Here is a 15,434-nt window from a genome sequence, read left to right on the forward strand (position 1 = left end):
GGCGTGATGAGATGAAGGCGTGTAAAATGGTCTCGGTGTCCTTAAAAGTTAACATAGATCGAATTTTTGCTATATTTCTAAGTTGATAAAAACATGATTGAACAAGCTTTGTGGTGTGCTGCTCGAAATTTAAATTACTATAAACCAAACACCAAGGTTCTTTGCCACAGGCTTAATGTGATTTACTAGGGAACCAGCAGATGGCAGTATTTGATTTGCCATCTGCTGAGACCCGATGACCAGGATTTCTGTTTTGTCTGAGTTCAGCTGGAGGAAATTATTTGACATCCATTTTTTAACTTCACAAAGGCAGTTGTTAAGTGAACTCAGCATTCCAGGGTCTGTGGATCTGACGGGCAAGTATATTTGTGTGTCATCAGCATAAATATGAAAAGAAATGCCATGTTTATGGATAATATGTCCAAAGGGAAGCAGATACAAGGAAAACAAAATGGGTCCTAAGACCGACCCCTGAGGCACACCATATTTAACTGGACAGAATGAGGAGACATAGTTGTTTACAGACACGCAAAACTTCCTATTTGACAGGTAGGATGAAAACCATTCTAGGGCAGTACCAGAGATCCCCACCCAGTGCCTCAGTCTGTCTAACATGATGTTGTGAAAAAATGGTGTCAAAAGCAGTGCTAAGGTCCAGGAGTACCAGGACTGAGCACATACCTTCATCAGCAGACATTAAAAGGTCATTAGTGACTTTAAGCAGGGCAGTCTCAGTGCTGTGGTACTTCCTGAAACTAGACTGAAATTTTTCAAATAATTTATTTTCCAGTACAGTGAGCAGTTGTTGGGACACAATTCTTTCTAAAATCTTTGCAATAAAAGGCAGTTTTGAAATTGGTCTAAAATTTTGTGGGAGGGAGGGATCTAAACCAGGTTTCTTTAAAAGTGGGCTCACGCAAGCCGTTTTAAAATAATCAGGGACACAACCAGTAGATAGGGAGCTGTTGAAAACAGAGATCAAATGGGGCCCAACAGAATCCATTGCTTTCAGTAAAAACTTTGGAGGACACACTCATTTGTGACACTGATTTTGAAAGCTCAGACAAGTCGATGGGATAAAACTGGTTAAAACTCTCTTGTTGCTGGTGAGGGACCTCTGAGTAAGAGGCCATGTGGGTAATGATTGATTAGCTCTGATTGACACCACCTTATTGGTAAAATAAGACAAAAACAATTCACAGAGGGGTTGGGTTTACCAGCCGATCCACAGTCTTAAACAGAAACCTGGGATTGTGTTTATGTGTAGTAATGAGTTCAGAAAAATAGTCTACAGTATGAAAACCACATTGCACTCCACATTTTAAACAAACTTAACTTTGACTGAAGGCACTATGATAACTAACACTCGCACATCACACTCCACGTCTTTGCAAGTTGATCTTGTCATGGTATTGAAAATAAATAAAACCAATGGCTGCCTGGAAATGAGACCATGTAAAACTGATGCATTGTTTAAAACCTGTTGCTCTGCAGGAGTATGATGCGAGCTCTGCTGGAGGCTGTGGAGTACCTCCACTCCCTCAACATTGTCCATCGGGACTTAAAGCCTGAGAATATTCTCCTGGATGATCAAGGGCACATCAAACTATCCGACTTTGGTTTCTCAGTCCAGCTAAAACCTGGAGAGAAACTTCGAGGTACTGTAGTATAAAAAGAAATTGATGACTGCAGATCAATGCCTATGATGATGAATGACTCACTATGTGAATGTGTAAAATGTTTTATCTTTTGGTCTAATTAGAGCTTTGTGGTACACCTGGTTATCTGGCCCCTGAAATACTGAAATGTTCGATGGATGAAACGCACACAGGCTATGGCAAAGAGGTGGATCTGTAAGTCTTTCCTTTTGTCAATAACATGTATATACAGTAAATAGACATTTACAAAGAATGATCCTGGATGCCTTCCTGAATTTTATTTCTAATTCTTTCTCACTTGTTTTGATGCATGCGTTGGGAAGCTGGGCGTGTGGAGTGATCCTCTTCACCTTGCTGGCCGGCTCACCACCGTTCTGGCACCGTAAACAGATGCTGATGCTGAGGATGATCATGGAGGGTCGCTATCAGTTCAGCTCCCCGGAGTGGGATGACAGATCTGACACTGTGAAAGACTTGGTAAGACTGATAAACCTTAGGGTTTCAAATTGTTGATAATGTTACTAATGTTTATAATATTCTCTATATTCTGATGTAACAGTTCTTCAGCAGAAACTATTTTTTTAGACAAAAATATAAGGTTAAACCCTAAAGCTATTGATTTTATTGTTTTGTTTTTTAGACTACGGCATAATGTTGCACCTGATTTTCAGTTGCTTTTATTTTACAATCATTTTGGTTGTGCTGCTCAGATTTCCAGGCTGCTCGTGGTGGACGCAGCTGTCCGTCTCACTGCTGAGCAAGCCTTAGCACATCCCTTCTTCAGACAGTACCAGAAGGAGGACGTACGGCTCTTCAGTCCCAGAAAGACATTTAGGGTGAGTCACGGTGTTAATGTGGCTTTTTATTTTATGGTATTGGATTTTAAATTTGTTGTATGAGTGACAAAGCAAATATTCTCATCTGCCTTCCTGTCTTGCCTCCTCAGGTGTTTATACTCAGTGTGCTGGCCTGTATCAGGATATACAGCCGTTACCGCAGGGCTCGGCCGCTGACTCGGGAGGTGCTGGCCAGAGATCCTTACTCCCTGCGCGGTGTTCGCAAACTCATTGATGGCTGCGCGTTCCGTATCTACGGGCACTGGGTAAAGAAAGGGGAGCAGCAGAACCGAGCCGCCCTCTTTCAGAACACAGCTAAGATCCTGCTGCTGGGCCTGGAGGACTTAGAAACATAAAAGGTCAACCTCATTCCAACCACGTCGATTTTTTATTTAAATGTTTTTTTGTGCTGTCATGTCCGCATCATGTTGCATTATGTATAATTTTAACATGAGGAATTCAGGGACTGGGATGTTTGTATGCCTTAAAGCGCATCATGTTTCTGCAAGTTAAAGATAAGCATGCACAACTTAACATTTGTTATCTGCCATTTGATCCAACTTTGTGGCTATATGAAACTCATCTTGTCAGGTCATCATGTTTGCACTAACACTTTGCAGTAGAGGACACATTGCACAATCGTTTGATAAAACACAACACACGTTGGTAAATTTGTTTAGGACTGTACCTGTTGAACATCAGTTGTAACTTAGGGGAGGATGTGTAAGTAAGCGCTGTGAGGCTGAAGTGGACATTAAAGCACTGTGATTAATTATTAAATATAATAATAAAATACAATACAGTATCAAAGGTAGAGTGCAGTAAGGTTTTGGTAGAGAATCATGTAGCTGTCTTGCATGCAGACATTCCTTAATAGGAAACCCACTTACACTAACTGTGAAGACCATTTGTGACCGTATTTCCTTACCAACATCATTCTCTACTCAGTTCATTCTCCATTTTAATATGTGGCACTTTTCCTGAAAGTGCCTGCCTGAGAAATACACAGTAATTGTACAAATGCAGATATACATTGTACTGTATATGAAAAAAAAGTTTGTTATTGACAATAAAACAAATGTTTTAGTTTGAATTGAGTTTAATTTTGCATGAATTCTTATTCAAGCATCAACATACTTGCTGGGTGAGTGGAAAAGCTAAGAGAAAACATCTTTCATTCATTATTTTTTGTCTCTGGGGTTGGGCTGTGGAGAATCTAGTGCGCTGTTATGCTGATCTGCAATTTCTTTCATTCGCTGATCTAGTTGTCCAGACAAATGCGTCATATGCTCTCTGACCTCTTTCTCTATCAGAGCCTTCAGCTCTGATTGGGACCCTGAAAGGGAGGAAATAAAGCTGTTACAATAAACCGTTAGGGGAGCATTAGGTATTTCTGCACAGTCCCCGTTTTTATGGTTTGTGATCCTACCGAGTGTGGCTCCCTCTGACTCTCCGATAGATGTTGCCTGTGTTGGAGGAGAGTTGTGTGTGTTTGGTACTGCTTCTGCTTCTTTTTCCATCACAATTTCAACATCTGATGCAAGAAAATAGCTTAAAAGTATTAATAAATCTGGTCTAAGGTCCTCAAAAATATCAAGACTTTTCTGTTCTCCACGTAACACAACATTAAATTGAACATATTTGTTAGGTGCACCTTGTAGAGGAGGTTTTTGTATTTGTGGGTTGTTAAAGTGAATGGTTTAATGTTTATTAACATTTCCTGTTATAAATTTTCTAATTCTGCTAATTTACAGTTTCATAACTTTAACTTGTTGTGTTTTGTTGGTCAATCTGTTTCTTTTATTTTTAAATTGCCCTTGTTCACTCCTAGGTTGCATGATGACACATTTAAAAACCTTTAAACCGTTTCCGTGCTATTAAAACTGCAGATGCCATGTAATGATTACCTGGAGCAGAGGAATTCTCCATGGTAGGTTCGTCCTGGTCTGGGATCCCAGAGTAAGTCAAAGACAAATCAAGTTTTACCTGTGGAAATAAAATACTTAGAAGCTCATCATCCTCTCAGGATTAAAATCAAGTATAGAAAAAATTAATAAACAATTTGCAGAACAATTCATTATTACCTGTGGAGTGAAAATATATTTGTAGAGTTTGTAGTGTCTTACATAGCTGTTATAGATGTACTTAAAGATACAGTTCACCTCCTCAGAGCTGAACAGGTTTATACTAAAGGGAGGTCGCTGTAGTGGGAAAACAGAGAAACATATTCATGAAAATGTATGGGTGTTAAAAGTATATTCTTCATAAAAAAGACTAATTGTTTTACATACCCTGACTGAGTGACAGAGAAGTAGTTCCTTGCAGTATTCAAGACACTGTTCTATGTTGATGAGTGGAGTTTCTGCAAGAAAGGAGTTTCAAAAACATCCCAAATAAGGTTGGGGAACATTTTAATTAACTATTTAAACAAACTAACCTGTAATATTTGCCCATCAGCATAAGAAGAACTCACATGACACTTTTGTTTTGTGTAGATTCAGAGACTTTTGAAAAAAAAAACCTGACAGACAATATGAGTATTTACTGTAAATATATTGTGTCAGCTGTCACATAAGCTCATATTAATTTTACACATCTGTGTTGAAAGCCCATTCCATCTAAAACTGCTAACTACAGGGCAGTGATAACAATATGACTTTACTTACCTATGTTAGCCTCATGGATGGACTTGATGATGGACAAGAGAGCAGAAGTCTGTTCCATTTTGAAGCTGCGTGCTCTGCAAAAACGCACAGTCTGGACATACACCTCCAGCAGGACTTCTCTTTTTGGTTCAGGGAGGTCAACTCCAAACACACTGCACAAAGCACTGTCACAGGAGAGGAGAAGCATGACAAGAAAATATGGCCTGTGTGTGAGTGTGTGTAATATACATAAATATGTTTCTTGTCATAAATGGGCAGAAACCTCTCCAGATCAGGAATGGACTGCATTTTGTTGATCTCCTCCATGTCATGGTAGCTTACATCTGTCCTAAAAACGCCCAGGGAATGGATTCAGGGTAAGTTATGATATTTAGTCAGTAAAACGAACATAATCTGGATTGTGGACACAGCTCTCACCATAGCATCACTTTAGCTTTCAGGGCATGTGGTACCTACAGATCAAAACAATACTTGCTTCATATGAAATGAATAAGGCACTACTTAGGAGATTAGTATTGTTTATATACAATCTATGGATCCAGTGTTAGCTAAAAAATAAATATTTATATTTTAATTATGATTAAGGCAGTAAAATGTAACCAACATCTAACTAGCTATTGTGAATCAAACTAAACTTGTAGAGCCTACCTTTATTTTCGTATCCATGCTTTATTTCTTTAGCCGAGTTATAAATTGAACAAACTGCTGATTACTGAAAAACAGTGCGAGTGATCTGAGTCGGTCATAAAATAACACACGCACATAACACACTTGTCAAAAATAGATTTTGTAGTTTTAAAAAAAAGATCAAACCTACAAATAGATTTTTTTACCATGTAACAGTATTTGGGGAAACCCCAAATCAGGCTGGAACATTTCCTGTTTGGCTGCCTCGTTGTATCCTAGCGACACTTACATTAGGACCGATTAGGACACACCCCTTTTTTCTTTTTCCGGTTTAGCCCGTGACATATACACACGAACATCATGTAGGACATCCTTATAATATAAAATATCTATTTAAAGATGCTTTGACAGGGTAAGTGTCCGTTTCCTATCCAAATAAAGCCCCATTAAATTGAATTATTTGAACAATTATTTAAAAAAATAAATAATGAACAATGGGAATATTTTTAAATACAGTCTATGGAATATTTACATATATATAAAAAACAAATCATGTATAATACTATAAATATTATTTTTATTCTATTCTAATTTAAAAAATATGTACAATGTTCTGTGTGTATAGCATGAAGGGGGCTACAACCTGAGTGTGCAGCCCTGTGTTGTAGAAGTAGACATAGCCTATGTAGCCTGATAAAATCAAATATAGTAAAAGAGAAAAAAAAGATTTTGATATTTTGAAATTTTTGAAACTCAACATCCATCATATTTTGTTTTATTTAATAGAACTCTCTTGAAAGACCTAAAACAAAAACAATACTAAAACTACACAGAAAATACATCATTAGCTAACCCTTAGGACCTATGATAAAAGACAATATAGTAAAAGAAAAAAAACATTTTAAAGTGTTATATATGTTTTTTTACATTAATCTTTTAAAGTCAACTGGAAAAGTATACCTCTGCTATTACATACAACAATTACAATGACAAGACCATTGCTGTTAGGCCGCTATTATGTAGGGGGCTATATCACTACTGTTAGCAGCTGAGACAATACACTACTAATACTAGTATACTAGTACTACTACTATTACAACCTTACTTAACTTAACTTAAGGTATTAGAGCTAGCCACAGGACAAAAATTAGGATAAGTAAAGTAAACTTGGGCCTAATTTATAAAGTCACAAAAGCCTTAATTTACTTAAAATCTTCAAATATTTATAAAAATACATACAGAAATGGAGTGAATACTGGTTAAATGGGACAATGGGTAAAGTGGGACTGTTAAACTTCATCATTTAAATCTTTCCATAATATCCATTTGGCCTATAAAAAAACACTGACCTCATCATTAGCAAGTATGTCATAAAAAAATAAAATAGGTTATGCGGCTTCAACATCACTTCCAGGAGCGTGGCGTACCATATTCAACAACCCATAGCCAATTGCATAAACTTAGCTATCTAGATGTTTCCACAAAGATTTAGTCTACTTAAATTGCTTATAGTGAGCTACGTTGCAGTGCTAATGCTAAAAGCTACAACGGAGTTACAAACTCAATTTCACTCTATGACCTGTTATATTGTGACAAAATAAATATACCTACCTACAACTGGAAATATTTGGTCTGGTGTTTATCCATTTATCCACTTTATTTTTAAGTTATTTAGAATAGTATCATATCAAGGGCTAAGACATTTAGGTCATAATTAAAAATGATGCAGAAGGTAAATTATCAGAAAATGTCCCATTTGGTAACATGTGGCAAAACGCCCCCCGGGGAAATAAATGATAGGAAAACTAATGACATAAGGCAAAGCAAGTTTATTTCTAAAACATAGGTCTATCACATAATCCCCTTGCTTTTAAACAGCTACTTGTAGTTCATTTATCTGTAATTTGCACCTATTAAAGTGATTTTACCGCATGGATGGGGCATCTTACCCCAAACTACCCCTACCAGTATTCACCCTGCAACCAAACAAGCCAGGCTATAAATAGGTTTATCCTTCCTGCTCACCAGCAGCAGTGTAGCCTAGGGCCTAACGTTACTAAAACGGAACAGAACATCGTGAAAACGCTACAAACAAACAGACCGACTGATAACGAAGGCACGCAGGGTGTAAGTTCTCGTTAAAAGACAGAGACAAAGAGTTGTTGGCTCTTTTGATTTTCGCGGCTCTCCATCGCAGCTGCAGGGTAGCCGTATCCATGGCAACGGGATAAACCTGAGCTAAGCGCCAACGTCTGGATTTGTTGATTTTTTTCTGGGACGTTTTAGTTCATTTTTAAAGGCACTCTTTAAATGATGATGTTGATGATGATGATGCTGTGAGGCAGGTGGGTTGAGACTCGTAAAATTTAGGGCAATCTATGGTGACTGCTGCGGTTTGACTGTTTACGCCGGGGTAAGTGACGTAAATGGAGGGACACGACTGTTAATAACACCTTGCTGTTTTTCTTGTCTCACCTTTCAGCCGTAACATTAGGCCATAGTATCTCCATAAAACAGTCATGGACAACTCGCCTTGCCCCCTTGAGACTGCTTGTCCATACTGACTGAGCTGTGCAGTGCAGTTTAAGAACATTATCCCCTTTTAATCCACTTTGCCTTCTGCTACATGCAGGTGGACAGACTGTCAGATGAAGCAGGGTGGCACAACACACACCCGCGTCCATGTGTAATTGGTCTTTTATTTTGGAAACTGAACCAATTCTCACATTGAACTTTGACGCTGGATTGTAGTTTTTAAGTATCCTTTTTAGTATTATCTACTGTACTACTTTGTAATAATAAGCAGTGATCGTGAATTCAGAGCAGACATGGAGGACCCCGATATACGACAACAGAAGCTGGACAACCAGGTAAAGAAACAAGGACAAGTAGGCCTATTTGATGTAATTTACACATGAAATAACCTAGCCCTGATGTGTTTTTGTTTATTTTATTGGTACAATAAAATGCACTTCAAATTATTTACAATATTACTTTTAAGCTGACAGAAAAGATATTTATCTGTATTCTGTGTAGGATAAATATAATTATCATAGTCCATGCTGACAGTGGAGCAAATAATTGAGCATATTCCTTGTTTGATTAGCTAACAAAAGGTTAAAGCTGAGGCAGAGCAAAGAAATAAAGCTTTCTTGAGGTCATGGCTACCTGTGTCAGAACCACCTGCTGTTTGGAGTTACTGACTCATTTATGCTGTACAGTATGTGAGCTATGGCTTACTTCCTGTTGACTGTTTACAAGATCAGCAGATAATCAGCAATAAAATGTGTGAAACTTATAGCAGCAGTAGTAACCTAATATTACAAATTCTAAATTGATACTAGTAGTAGGCCTAGTGGTAAACAGTAACCATGATGCATAGACACATTTAAAATCTTGCATCCACAATTACCTTAAGCTGAAAATAATTATAATTATACATATTATAGGGATAATCACTATCTAAAATTTAATCAAATATGACAACCAATAGAAGTTATATTACAAATAATTATCCCATGTAACATTCAAAAACGTATCTGGTTCCTTTCTTAGTTAAATAACAGAATATAACATTTTAATTCTGACTAAAGAACATAATACCTATGGTATTTAGCTTATGGTCAGTAGAGTTTAGTCATCATATGCAATAAAAAAGCAGTAATACCTTCAAATGTAATGAAATGTCCTACCTACCCTCTTTTATATCGTACCTAACCAACATGTGCTGTTAACAAGATCCCACTTTGAAAGCGATTAAAAGTGAAAACATTTCACATCAAGAAGGTTTTTTTTCTGGAGTTTAAGTTTGTTGAGAGGAGAAATAAATCAAGATATTACTGTAGTAGCTACTGAAGGTAAAGGGATAAGAAGCACTATTTTCTCTGTAGTTGTAGTGAAAATAAATATTGTGTGGAGACAGAATTAACTGTTTGAATGAAGTCCAATTCTCATTTCTCCCCCAGCGAACCCTTTTGATGAAAAAGCAGCAAAAGAAGAGGGCTGATTCTCAAATGGTGGTTGCAAACTGGGACACTCGCCAAAAGAACCGAAAGCACAAAGTTGCCCGTTCTGATGAGACACCTCTGTTGATCAGCCAATCCCTGAGCAACGCTTCCCTGAGTGGTTAGTATTAGAATAATTTCTTATTTTGTGTAGCAGAAGAACGGAAGACAAATCTAATTCCATTGCATGCTGCAATTATGTTGAGTTTCTTTTTGTTTCTTTCTGGAGATCAAGTTGAACATGCCCACGATAACCCATTGGATGAGATCACACTGGATGAATGCAATACAACAGCAAGCATGACGTTAGATGAGGTGCCTTCAGAGAAACATGCTACTCCCAAGAAGATGAACCTGGAGATTGACAAAGAGCACGAGGTGAAGTGTGAATTTGAAAATGATGCTCAGGTGGAGGGGAAAAAGACAAAGAAGAAGGAAGTGAAAAAAGAAAAAGTCAAACGTAAGAATATCAAAAGAATCTTTTATTCCAATGTGATGTGTTTGTGTTTATTCATGCAAATGACAATTTATATACTGTGGTATGAGTCAGGGAGTACAGATTTATGCACACTGGGACATGTTTTTGTATTATGTGTTTTTATGCATGCACATGTAAAGCTAACAAACACTTTGATAAGTTCTTTAATAAATGATAATAATCAGCAACTCATTACTTTTTCAGAGATGGAAAAGAATGATAAGAAGGAGACAGAGATGGAAAAAGGCAAAGAGAAAAAGGAGAAAAAAACAAAGAAGAAAGTGAAAGAATCTGAAGACCCACAGAAGACAAACAAGACAACCAAACAAGAGCGTAAAAGTAACATCAGTGTTCAATTTGTCATTAACATATCAGTCCTCTGCATGATATATATGTTGTGTGTGAGGAGGAACGAACATTGTTTAACGCTCTTAACATGAATCCAGCTGTTGGTTACACACATTTAATTTCTCGTCTTTTGCAGAGAAGCACTTACTGGAGGCTTCAACCCAGGAGATTGAGTCGGCGGTGGATGTGGCAAGTCCAAAGAAGAATAAACGGGATGAAAGTGACGATGAAGAGGAAGACCTGTCCCAGAGGCTTGTCCCTCATTCACCCAAGAGCAAAAAACAACTCGACACATGTAAGTGATAATCTGACCCAGTGGACTTTTACGATCAACAATACTGTAACGTTGTTGTTAAGAATAATGTTGCGTGTGTTATCTCCATAGCCAGGTGCCAAATAAGTGACGAGAGCAAAGACGAGGAAACCCAGGAAACAGAGAAAAAGGGGAAAAAGACAAACAAAGCAGAAAAAACTACACCAAGTCTAGCTTCCCTTAACTCCAACTATAGGGAGGGTTCGTCCTCAGGCAGTGAATCTAACGAAAGGGTGAGACATTTAAAGAAAAAACCCAAATTGTTAAGAAATTTTATTTTATTTATATTTATTTTGACTCGTCACAGAAAGCATATCAGAATGACTGGTGGTGAAACCATTCTCACTTTTACTCCTTTCAGCCAACGTCTCCAGTGTCAGTGGAGGATCTTGAAATGTTTGCTTTGCGTCCAGCCCCCAGAGATGTGACGATCCAGTGTAGGGTCACCAGGGACAGGAGAGGCATGGAGAAGGGCATTTACCCGACTTACTACCTCCACATGGAGAAGGAGGATGGCAAGAGGGTGGGCGCTTCTGCAAAATTCAAACCCAATCACTGTCCACGTTGATTAATATGATCCTGTCATATTTCTATCCAAGTTCTCCTCATTGTCTCTCTCTGTTTGTTTTTCATTTTGCCATCACCAAGGTGTTTCTAATGGCAGGCAGGAAAAGGAAGAAGTGCAAAACATCCAACTATCTCATCTCCACTGACCCGACAAATCTGTCCAGAGACACAAACTGCTACATAGGAAAACTAAGGTATAACTCAATTCAAACCATTTTTGTCTGATTTATTTGTACACTTATTCTCGTATAGTTACAAACCTTTAGATAAAAGAATCCATGGCTCCTCTTTTTAGTGAAAGCTCTGAAATTATGAAACCCTTTCAAAGCCTCTTCAGATTATATTTAAAAATGTCATCATGCTAAACAAGTGTCTCTCAAACCTGGACCTGACATAGTTATAAGAGAAAAAGCACTGGTGTATCTAATAACACTAATGACAACTCTGTTCTATTTGAGTGACAGTAAGCCCCACCACTAAGCTAGCATGCATAATACCAGCGCCCTGGTACTAAAACACCTGAAATGGAATGGATCCACAATTAATATTAGTATCAACAGCTGTTCCTGCTATGACATGTCAAAAAATCTACCATAAAAAGGTCTCTCAGTGGATTTCTATCCCATCAGCTACTTCATTGCATTCATCCGTCACCCTAGGGTGTGAATTGGCCAGGCATTCTGGCTTGACTAGGAAAAGTACTCTTTTTCATTTAATGTGTCCTGTTAAGCCATGATAATGTAACAGTCAGTTTTTCCTACTGTAACCCGTCAAAATGTCTTTCATGAGAAAGGCCTATTATCGGGTAAGATGCTACAGTATGTTACTCATCTGGTCCCCAGCAAGCATAGAAGTCAAGGGATGAATTGACACTGAAATCAAGCAGCACTCACAACCAAGAGACTTTTTTGACGGCAGACATTGTGACGTGTCATAGCAGGAAAAGCACAGGTGGCACCAACCTTAAAAAAGCTGCATTTCATTTAGGTCTCCCAGTCTTAGGGCTCTGGTAATGTGCCTGCTGGCTCAGTGGTAATAAGGCTACTGGACCAGAGCCATTGTTAATGTTATTAGTAACACATGTGCCTTTCCTGTTTCCTGACAAGTAAAATCAACAAAAGACTAATCAAAGAGTGTTGCCCTTATTAAAATTATTAAATTGCTTAAGGTCTTTCTATTTTTTCACTTCCACCTGTCCACAATGCAGCGCTGTAAATGAACAGAAAATGAAAGCAGAGGATTCACAAGTTCAACTTTGTAGCCAGGGTTCCTTGTCATACTGCACCCACAGGTTTCATGGTGCAGTGAATTGTGGGATACACAGTTCTAAAAACCATATGTGGCACATTTGAAATTTAACCTGTGAAAATATGTTAAAATCACATGTTAAGCACATGGGAAACATTGTTTTGGAACATCTTAATGGTGTAATGTGCAAAGCCCATTTCCCATGTGAAACCAATGGGATTACATGTTATCCACATCTACACAATACTCCATTTTACTACATATTTCCTACATGTTTCCTACATGGGAAATTCATGTGGCTTTTCTGTAAGGGAGATTTGTGAAGGCAAAGATTTGACATGGAAGTTAACACACCCCATTGCTGTTCTTCTTAATTCTGGCTCGACATTCTCATCTCTCATCTGATAGATCATGTCAGAACTTGTATACCTGATAAGGCGAATGTGTTTCAGGTCCAATGTTCTGGGTACAAAGTTTACAGTCTATGATGGAGGTGAAAACCCTGAGAAAAAACCTTTCATCAAAGAGTGTGAATCAGTGCGGCAAGAGCTGGCAGCCATATGCTATGTGAGTCCAAACTTACTCACTTAACATCCCACTTAACACAGTATATCAAGAGATAAAACCTATAACACAATTGGCTATCATGTTCCAGGAGACGAATGTGCTGGGATTTAAGGGTCCCAGGAAAATGACAGTGATCATCCCCGGCATGCTGGAGAACGATGAAAGAGTGTCCATTCGTCCAAAGAATGTAAGTTTAATAACATAATCCTCACTTTTTTAAACCGCCGATGGTGTAGCGTAAATGTGAACATTTTCAAAGGAACTGACATTTTACCTTGTTATAGGAACTAGAGACTCTACTGATCCGCCATGCGAACGGCAACACAGACAAACTGGTCACCCTGGTGAACAAATCTCCGAGCTGGAACGAGCAGACTCAGTCATATGTGCTTAACTTCCATGGACGTGTCACCCAGGCCTCCGTCAAGAACTTCCAGATCATCCACCCTGACAATGGTAAGTTGTGACTGACTAATTGTCTTTCATCAAACACAAGAAAAACAGCCGTCTTGACTTTATTCTCAACACAGTCACCTCTCTTTCTGTCCCCCAACCCTTCAACGTGTTTTCCAGAGGATTACATAGTGATGCAGTTTGGCCGTGTAGCAGAGGACGTCTTCTCTATGGATTACAGTTTCCCCATGTGTGCCCTGCAAGCCTTTGCCATTACCTTGTCGTCCTTTGACGGGAAACTGGCTTGTGAGTGACCAATGCTGGTGTGCCTCAAGTGCTTATCTACATCACTGATCTAGATAGAAGCTTAGTTAAATATATACCCATCCTTTTCCACTGGGTGATTTTTCATGTTTTGTACCCTGGTGCATTGTTACACTTCGTATACGCTAAAGGGGGAAAAATATCACAGACTTAGACTTCAGAGGAGACTTGTTTTATAGGTCCAGTATTATTTTACCACTGAGTTTATTTAAGTGGAAGCAAAGTCATTTAAGTTATTTCAAGTAAAATTAAATGGTCTCTCTTTTTATATTTGCCAGATGTGTAAAGGATTCATGCAATCAAAATATCGTGGACAACTGTGTAAACACAACAGTGAAATATTAAATGATAATAATACAAGGTTTGGACGTCTTTATTTTGAATGTGAAAGATAGTGCTGTAGTGCGTGTACTTCAGTGTCTACTTGGTGAGTTTGAATACTAAAATGTTTTTCTTTGGCATTTACTTGAACAGAATCTTAACCAGCAAAATATTCCTCCAAAACCTTGACACAGACAATTTTATGCTTCCATAGCCATCTCCTTAGATCTTCTTCTGTCACATTTCATGAAATTTTGAAGCCAGTAACATCTCTTGCTGTCATCTTTAGAGTCTTTATCACAAAAAAAGGAAAACATGTTTATCAAAATACTAAAAAAATGAAAAAAGTACCTATATCAGATGTCTCAGAACCGCAACAAGTTGCAGATAGAGCTAACCGTATCAGGGTTTCTGCTATTGCACAATACAGAGACTTCTCACTAGAGCTTCACTGCTGAGCTTAAGCACGTTTTCAACACAAGTTCACACTGCTTCACATAGGGGGACAGCAAGTCATTTAGGTTTCAACAAATAAAAATAGGCCTCTGTTAGTGCACTGATATTTTTAAAAGCAAAAACCCAATTTAAACTGAAACCTGTTATCACATTGACATGTCTATCTGCGTGGTGTCATGGTGTATACTTGTTTCCTGTGAATGCTATGCAAGGTTAATACAGTTATATAAAAAAAGAATGACTAGTTGAAGTGACAAACAATACGATGCCCCCTTGGACCACAAATTAACAGACTTGCAAATTGCATTTAATCACAAATTGTACTTTGATCTAATCAGATGGTAAATACTTGAACCAAACAAGACTGGCATTCAGTGCCAGCTTGCTAAGATGACTTCCTCTTGATCTGTTTCAGATTACTTCATGCACTATGTACAGCCTAACAAAGTGACAAATAGTCGACTATTATGTTTACAGACTCCAAATAAACAAAATCACAAACCTAAGAGCAAGACAGCGTCAGCTCAGAACCTTCGCCACTGTGAAAGTAAAACAGTGTGAATCAATAGTTTGATCATTTATTCAATAACTATTACGTGCCTTTCTCAGTTAAATTAAATTAAATTCA

The 15,434-nt window shown here is 38.1% G+C and overlaps 3 protein-coding genes across 21 annotated transcripts in view; 2 read left to right on the forward strand and 1 right to left on the reverse strand.

The window, feature by feature from the left end:
* Positions 1–3,587, forward strand: part of phkg2 (phosphorylase kinase, gamma 2 (testis)) — an 8,203-nt gene extending 4,616 nt beyond the window's left edge. The window contains exons 6-10 of the mRNA XM_046069002.1: positions 1,495–1,658; positions 1,763–1,853; positions 1,982–2,135; positions 2,369–2,494; positions 2,605–3,587. Coding sequence (XP_045924958.1) covers positions 1,495–1,658; positions 1,763–1,853; positions 1,982–2,135; positions 2,369–2,494; positions 2,605–2,850 — 781 coding nt within the window. The 3' untranslated portion in view covers positions 2,851–3,587. The remainder of the gene's footprint in view (positions 1–1,494; positions 1,659–1,762; positions 1,854–1,981; positions 2,136–2,368; positions 2,495–2,604) is intronic.
* ccdc189 (coiled-coil domain containing 189) lies at positions 3,576–6,075 on the reverse strand. Of its 6 annotated transcripts, none has more exons than XM_046069009.1 (10): positions 5,994–6,075; positions 5,809–5,872; positions 5,578–5,612; positions 5,423–5,488; positions 5,161–5,324; positions 4,786–4,856; positions 4,579–4,695; positions 4,402–4,480; positions 3,924–3,960; positions 3,576–3,830 (listed from the first exon to the last, which is right to left on the reverse strand). In XM_046069009.1, the coding sequence occupies exons 2-10, from the start codon at positions 5,824–5,826 to the stop codon at positions 3,722–3,724; spliced, it is 696 nt and encodes a 231-aa protein (XP_045924965.1). In that variant the 5' UTR covers positions 5,827–5,872; positions 5,994–6,075; the 3' UTR covers positions 3,576–3,721. The 6 variants fall into 6 exon arrangements, with proteins under 6 accessions (XP_045924965.1, XP_045924960.1, XP_045924961.1 ...); XM_046069004.1 differs by having other exon boundaries at positions 3,924–4,028; positions 5,994–6,070; XM_046069005.1 differs by having other exon boundaries at positions 3,924–4,028; positions 5,978–6,066.
* A 71-nt stretch (positions 6,076–6,146) lies between these two features.
* On the forward strand, positions 6,147–14,389 carry si:dkey-220f10.4 (tubby protein). Of its 14 annotated transcripts, XM_046069014.1 has the most exons (15): positions 8,008–8,200; positions 8,420–8,473; positions 8,591–8,657; positions 9,753–9,912; positions 10,021–10,251; positions 10,474–10,608; positions 10,754–10,912; positions 11,003–11,163; positions 11,292–11,453; positions 11,579–11,691; positions 13,198–13,312; positions 13,401–13,499; positions 13,597–13,768; positions 13,886–14,011; positions 14,308–14,389. In XM_046069014.1, exons 2-15 carry the CDS (start codon positions 8,436–8,438, stop codon positions 14,313–14,315), a joined length of 1,746 nt encoding a protein of 581 aa, XP_045924970.1. In that variant the 5' UTR covers positions 8,008–8,200; positions 8,420–8,435; the 3' UTR covers positions 14,316–14,389. The 14 variants fall into 14 exon arrangements, with proteins under 14 accessions (XP_045924977.1, XP_045924975.1, XP_045924981.1 ...); XM_046069011.1 differs by lacking the exon at positions 14,308–14,389 and having other exon boundaries at positions 7,996–8,132; positions 8,270–8,473; positions 13,886–14,301; XM_046069016.1 differs by lacking the exon at positions 14,308–14,389 and having other exon boundaries at positions 7,996–8,132; positions 8,270–8,473; positions 8,594–8,657; positions 13,886–14,301.
* Positions 14,390–15,434: the final 1,045 nt, after the last annotated feature.

The sequence above is a fragment of the Micropterus dolomieu genome, linkage group LG14, assembly GCF_021292245.1.
Source record: "Micropterus dolomieu isolate WLL.071019.BEF.003 ecotype Adirondacks linkage group LG14, ASM2129224v1, whole genome shotgun sequence".
NCBI lineage: Eukaryota > Metazoa > Chordata > Actinopteri > Centrarchiformes > Centrarchidae > Micropterus > Micropterus dolomieu.

Coding starts and splice junctions, on each gene's coding strand:
- ccdc189 (XM_046069004.1), bottom strand. Junction 4,029..4,401: donor GGAGAATTCCTCTGCTCCAG/GTAATCATTACA, acceptor TTCTTGCATCAG/ATGTTGAAATTGTGATGGAA. Junction 3,831..3,923: donor GTCAGAGGGAGCCACACTCG/GTAGGATCACAA, acceptor CCTCCCTTTCAG/GGTCCCAATCAGAGCTGAAG.
- si:dkey-220f10.4 (XM_046069011.1), top strand. CDS start 8,436: ATGAAGCAGGGTGGCACAACACACACCCGCGTCCATGT. Junction 13,313..13,400: donor AGCTGGCAGCCATATGCTAT/GTGAGTCCAAAC, acceptor ATCATGTTCCAG/GAGACGAATGTGCTGGGATT. Junction 13,500..13,596: donor TGTCCATTCGTCCAAAGAAT/GTAAGTTTAATA, acceptor ACCTTGTTATAG/GAACTAGAGACTCTACTGAT.